Genomic DNA, 6,784 nt, shown 5'->3' on the forward strand with positions numbered 1-6,784 from the left:
CGTTTGTAGCCACTCAATTAGGTTCCACTGCCACCGGGGAGGGGCATACACACTACCTAAGATCAAAGGTTCCCCACCGACCCTACCCCGGAGAAATAGGTAACGACCCTGCCCATCAATCCACTGCTGTTTGTGCGTGTAAGGGACCCTGCGATGTATAAGGATAGCCATACCATGAGACCCTCTCACAAAGCCTGCATGAAAGACCTGTTGGAACCCATATCGCTGCAAGCAGAGGGCCTTTGTGCCCAGGAGATGAGTCTCCTGCAACAGCAGAATATCTGCCTTCACCGGCTTCGCATGACATAGTATGGCCCCCCGCTTTACCTTATCCAAGACCCCTCGCACGTTCCAGCTCAGGATACAGAGACCTCCCTGCGTCTCCAGCCCCCCACCAGACATGTCAGCCATGGGGGATTGTTGCACTGTCCCTCATTATCATGGAGCCTCGGGAGCGTGTGTATAGCCTGCAGTGGACCTGTAGTGGACGTGCGACCTGAACCCAACAACAACAATCCTTCCCCAACAAACCCCCCATCCCATACCTCAAAAAAACCCTTGAAGTATCTGTCGCGGCGGGGCTGACCCCCACCCCCCAACGCAACGGGGGGGATGCAAACCTCCCCGACCAATGGATCCCCAAGTCACAGCCCATAACCTCCAGACAGGGCTCCTGCCAGTTCACTTCCGACGGTAGATTAAGCCCAGTTCAGGACATCCCGGATACCAATATTCGAAGTTTCACTGCGCAGCACCAGTGTTCTCCATTAAGGATCCAATGACTGTCCCCCAGGAGCTGGTCCCCGCGACCGGTGGTGCTACCGGTCCTCGAGCGCCGCCGGGACCTTGATCGTCTGACCCCTTTCTGCCTCCGGCCACGGGGGCCCCCCCGCGATGCCTTCCCCGAAGACGAGTCTGATTCCCTACCCGGCGGCATGTGAGGCCTCACCCGCACCGTTTCGTCCATCCATCGGAAGACCTCCTCCGGAGTATCAAAGAAGTGTGTACGGGACCGAAAGACCACTCGGAGACGGGCCGGAAAGAGCAGAGCGTATGGGAGTTTAAGCTCTCTCAGTCGTGCCTTGGCAGCCATAAAAGACTGACGCTGCTGCCGGACCTGTCGTGTATAATCAGGGAATATCAGGATCCGTGAGTTATTGAAGAGGAGGGGTTCTTTGGCCCTAGCCTGCATCAGGATGGCATCTCTGTCCAAATAATTCTAGAATTTGTCAATGACCGAGAATCAATGAGTTTAACGTCCTTCATTACTCCATTTGGCTGCTACCAATTCAAAGGAAAGCTATTTGGGCTGGAATCAGCAGCAGCTATTTTTCAGCGGTTGATGTTCAATAAAGAGCCTGAAGTAACTTTTCCCCAGGATGAGAAAGGACTTACTGTGGAATTTTCTAAATGTAAATTCGCAGAGGACAGTGTTACACATTTGAGTCATATGATCAATGAACGCTGGTTTAAAACAAAACCCACCTTAGCGAAAGCGATTGAGAATGCAGCTACGGCCACAACCAAGGATTATGTTCGGTCATTTTTGGGTATGGCGGAATTGTGTGCTAATCCATTGTCCTTTGCACGCGTGGGTTGTGGTTCCCATCCTCATCGCCACTTGTCAAGCAAAAGTATTCACACTCAGTAGAAGGTGCAAACAGTTTATTAACCTGAGGAGCACATCGCAACACATTCAGCACTACCTCTGTCCTCCCAGTAACTGCCATCCATGTAATTTCAACTAGCTTGGAACTCCCTAACACACTCCAGCTGTGACACTGACTGACTGAATATTTATAAAGCGCACTATTGCCGCCGCGTCTTGGCGCTGAGGTGTGTGCAAACCGGAAACAGCTGACAGATTTAAAGTTAGGTGAAAAGCCATGTTTTTATATTTTTCCTGAAGAGAGTCCTGCTGGACTGTAATCGTAGCTGTACGGGGAGACAATTCCACAGTTTAGCTGCTTGGAATGAGAGACCCTTTCCTCCCCACCTTACTCTTCTTATCTTGGGGAGGTGTATCAGTCCAGTATTAGTGGACCTTAGGCAGCGTAGTGGCACATATAGGGCCAATAATGATTGTAAATCCACTGCACTTCCTCCATATAGGGCTTTGTGCACTAGGCAAAGAGCCTTAAAATACACCCGTCGTCGTACTGGAAGCCAGTGAAGCTGCTTTATGCTGGCGGACGTAGGGTGATGTTTGAGTAGATCAAGCAATACTCGCGCTGCCGCATTTTGGAGTGACTGAAGTTTAGAAAACTGCCTTGCGCCTGCTCCCAGGTATAGAGTGTTGCAATAGTCTACTCTCGACAGAACTAGAGCTCCAATCACCGTTTTCCTCAAAAAGAAAGAGATGAAAGGAAGGATCTTACGCAGGACTTTCAGCATAAAGAAGCAAGCTGTAGACACTTGGTTTATCTGTGGGGCGAGCGTTAGATCTTTATCAATCAAGAAGACTAGATTCCTAGCCTTGGACACTGGGACAGGCATGTTCCAGCTTCAGGGGGCCACCATAGTTGGCTCCAAACCAAAGGTTTCTGACCGAACTCTACAACCTCGGTTTTTTCCTTATTAAGTTTTTAAAAATTGGTGTTCATCCAGGCCATCAGTGCTGTGAGGCAGTTGTGGAACCGTTCTGCTGTCATATCCACGCTTTGCGTAACTGACACCACTGACTGGGTGTCATCCGCGTACAACACAAGCATAAGACCGTGGCTTTTTATTAGTCTGGCTAATGGGGCAACGTATATATTAAACATAGTCGGGTACAAGGCCTATCCCTGGGGAACTCCACCTGGGAGAATGAACATTTCTGACTGAAGTCCATCCCAGTGAATTAGTTGTTCCCTGGATGCCAAGAATGATGTAAGTAAGGCTAAGGCTTTATCCCTGATGCCGACAGCCTTCAGCCTTCGCACTTATACCATATGGTTTGCAGTGTCAGAAGCTGTGGTTAGGTCAAGCAATATGAGGGCGGCCCTCCCACCTCCATTCATCACCTTGCGGATCTCTTCTGTCGCCATGATCAGGGCTGACTCCAGATATGCCGTCAGTTCAGAATTCATAGCTTTCTCCAAGATTTTGGAAGGTAGAAGTAGTCAGGAGATTGGACAATAGTTTTTGGTCTCCAAGGGATCGAGCGTGGATTTTTTTAGTATAGGTCGAATACAAACCTTTTTCCAACTCAAAGCAAAGACCCCTGAGTTTGTGATTTGATTTAATAAAGGGGTCAGGGAAGCGCTGATCTCCTCCGGAGCCAGATGTAAAATGTATGGGGGGCAGGGATCAAGGGGGGATCCGGACTTGGTTTGCAGCAATATGTCTGCCACTTGTTCTTCCCCTAGCACAGAGAACCGAGATAGACTACATTGAGGTACTGTATCTTTCTGTCCAACTAAGCAATTCATCCCATGCGCTTCCGCTGTGTTCAGTAGTTCATTATAGACGGTCTGGACTTTGTTTTGAAAGAAAACAGCCAATTTGTCCACAAAGTTTTGGTCGGGTGCAAACATAGTATCTTTGACAGAGCAGTTACAGTTTTAAATAATTCTTTCAAAGAACACAACCACAACACCTATGCTATACTTCTGTTGCTCCTCCAGGAAAGGGATCTTCAAAAAGTCAGGTGTCTCCGAGTTCTGATAGACAGATATTTAACTTTCAGTCTACTCTCATATTTGCCAATCCAGAAAATTCAGTTGGAAACAGAAATTTTCGGCACGATTTAGCATCTAGAATTTTAGGTCAGTCCCATGTGGCCACCTGTAATTCTGTGTGTTACTACACCAGTGTTTTATTTAGCTGTTCTCCCCTCATATATGAAGCAGGGCGCTTAGATCACACACTGAACTTTACATATGGTTTGGTCTAAAGTCCTCAAACGACAACAGAATGGGCATGTGCAATACAATACTCTTATATTTTTTAGTCATGTGCTTATCTATTAACTACTCACAGATAAAACTAGTTAGCCCTCTATCACCTCACAGGTTTCATAGTCCACTCTACTAGAGACTGCAGCAAAACACACACACAAATGAGTAGCCAAAATGTAAGTCATGCGCAGTAGTGAGTTACAAATTCAGCTTGTTCCTGTTAAACTTTAAACACCATCTAGGAATCTGAGATAAGCATGTTGTATACTAACCTAACAATAACTTCAAACATTTTCAGTTCAATACATCTTCTACTCCTGCTATTGCAACGCTTTTTACGGCGTTTTTGGAATTATCTCACTAAATGGTTCTTTCACTCCTTGATTAATAAGCATAAGCAAAGCCAATAAGGCTCAGCGCCATAAAGCTGTGCTATTAGTTTTGACAATACCTTTTGTCATTCACATGAGACCGCATACATCAATACACGTGAAAGCATAGCCAGGGAAGTTACACAGTTTATATTTTTACCCAAGACCCAGTTGAAAGTGGTTGCAGATGCTCATGTATGCATCCTGCCGGCCGCAAGTGTACTTGTATAGGGGTGGTAATATACAGCGGTCTTCTTATTTGTCAATCTGATAAGGTAGGTGACCCTGTGAAGTTGACAAATCAATTAAAAACAAAAAATATTACAATGCATGCCAGTGGAAAAAAAGGGGAGCACAGGCCTGCAGCACTTTGCAGAGGCCAGCCCCACGTAAAAACCACACAAACAAAAACACACACACTTACACGAATGAAATAAATCATGGGAAATGGAATAGCGAACATCTGAGAAGAGGGAATGAGGAGTATGAAATACGGAAAATATATTTTAAACAATTTATTAGACACTAGGAGCGGGATGAGGTGCAGGGTGCTGGGTGGGGGGGGGGAGGGGGGGGGTTGTGACCATGAAAAAATGTACACCGTAGAATGCTGAATCTAAAATGTAAAAAAAGTCTGCCCCCTGGGTGCAATAGTACAATAATCAGTACATGTGCACAGCAGTACCACCAAAAGCCACCAGAAAAAGCTGCACAGCATGGCTGCTATGTGCAGCATAATATACTGCCAGCATTACCCGGGACTGTACAAAGCACACCGTGTATGCTATATATACTGCATTGATCGTTAGACTGCAGTACAGTGCTAAGCACATGCTCGGCACGCGAAGAGGATTACAGTATACTTTACTGAGTTCCACAGACTTTCACAGCGCCATATGGCAAGCTCTAATTAATAAATGAGCTTTACACTGAGGAACAGACATAAATACTATTTACTCGTTCTACAATGCCCCAATAAACGATGTAAGCCACTAAATAAACACAGTATATTCTAATTATTGCACAAGGCTCACTGTGTGAGCAAATAATAAAAACACTCTTAAAGCTTATTGTTTTCCTAATCCGGGTTGATTGTCTTCAACCACCATATGTGGAAAAGAAAATCACAACATTGGCAACATGAGAAAAACTGTGATGAGTCTTTCCGCTGTTGCCTTAATGCAAAGGTATTCAACGAAAACTACCAAGTTAAAGGCGGTGCTTCTTTAATGCACACAAAAACAAATGAAATGAACAAGTGCAAAGATTGTTATCCTGATGTGTAGCAACTATATTTTAATAAACACTAACTAGGGGCGTGGTCTCGCTACAGATGGAGTGAGACGCGCGCTTTTGGAGCTCCGGGCCGGCGCTGGTGAAATGAGCGTTTAAAGCCTGCAAATACCGGCAGTGGGGCCTTACCTGGGGATGACTGCTTCCAGAACAGATCCAGGCCGATTCCTGGGGGCCTGGCGACTCCCTGGACCAGCGGACAGCAGCGTGTGCAGCGGGGGAGGGTGAGGGCTTCGGCCTTGGAGAGCGCGCCCGCCATTTTACAGCGTTGGGTTCTGCGCGCCCTCGCGTGAGTGAAACCGAAACACCTGCGATCAAGGCACGGCGAGCATCGGTGGTGCAGCCCCGGAGCCTCTGGAGGTGGTGCGAGGGCTGAGCCAGGCTTACGCTGCCCCCTCTCTGCTGTTCTTGGCGGCACCCTGGGGAGAGACTGCTCGTGACACTAGGCGGGAGAGCGCACACCATTTCACATCACCCGCGCTGAAGCGCTCCTGTGTAACTGACACCGCGGAGCGGGGGCCTGGACTGGAGTCTGCCATCAACAGCGGGACCAAGCCACCGGTAGGACTTTGAGGGATGGGGAGCGCTGGCCCTGACGGTTGGGGAGTGCCTGATCCTGGGGTCACTGTCCTTGTTGGTATCTTGGGCCCTTGTACGTCAGGCCCCTGGCGGGTTTATCTGAGTTGGGGCCCCCCAGCTGCGGCGCTCAGACCCCGGCGAGGCACACGGGCCTTCTACATGTCCCCTGTTGGCGGAGCTGCCTGCCGGCGGGAACGGGCCCGCCAGGGACCTTATGACATCAGACTGGGCCTGCCCACCCTTGGCCGCCCTCTGTCCACTCTCCACCCTGGCGTTGGGTAGTCCCGGGCGCCCATCTACCCTGCCTTGAAGGGACCCTCCTGTGATCTGTCAGCCCTGGGAACACTATTGCAGATGAGTCCTGAGACAGCGAGAGATGCGTGGCAGGGTGCTGGGGCCCTGGTAAACTGTCTTCTGGCTGGGGCGGTGCTACCCTCCTCAGCGGCCTTACCTGCTTCGCCTCTGGAATTTGGCCATACCGGGACAGCGTGTGCGGCGCCTCTACCCTGTGACTACGTGAGAGGTGTGCTGGTCGCCTTGGGTACCCTGGAGCCTTGAGGGGTGACTGGTGGCTAGAAACCCCTGCACTCAGCCGGCCAGCGACGCTGGGTCATCTTCTGGACTGCTGATTGTGGGGCGCCCGTCCTCTTGGTTACTACT

At 49.1% G+C, this 6,784-nt stretch overlaps 1 protein-coding gene across 1 annotated transcript in view; it reads right to left on the reverse strand.

The window, feature by feature from the left end:
• LOC146816540 (uncharacterized) overlaps positions 1–6,010 on the reverse strand; it is a 125,736-nt gene extending 119,726 nt beyond the window's left edge. The window contains exon 1 of the mRNA XM_085610383.1: positions 5,675–6,010. Within this exon, the coding sequence (XP_085466509.1) occupies positions 5,675–6,010 (336 nt within the window). The remainder of the gene's footprint in view (positions 1–5,674) is intronic.
• Between the last annotated feature and the right edge of the window lie 774 nt (positions 6,011–6,784).

This window comes from Triturus cristatus, chromosome 6 (genome assembly GCF_964204655.1).
Source record: "Triturus cristatus chromosome 6, aTriCri1.1, whole genome shotgun sequence".
NCBI lineage: Eukaryota > Metazoa > Chordata > Amphibia > Caudata > Salamandridae > Triturus > Triturus cristatus.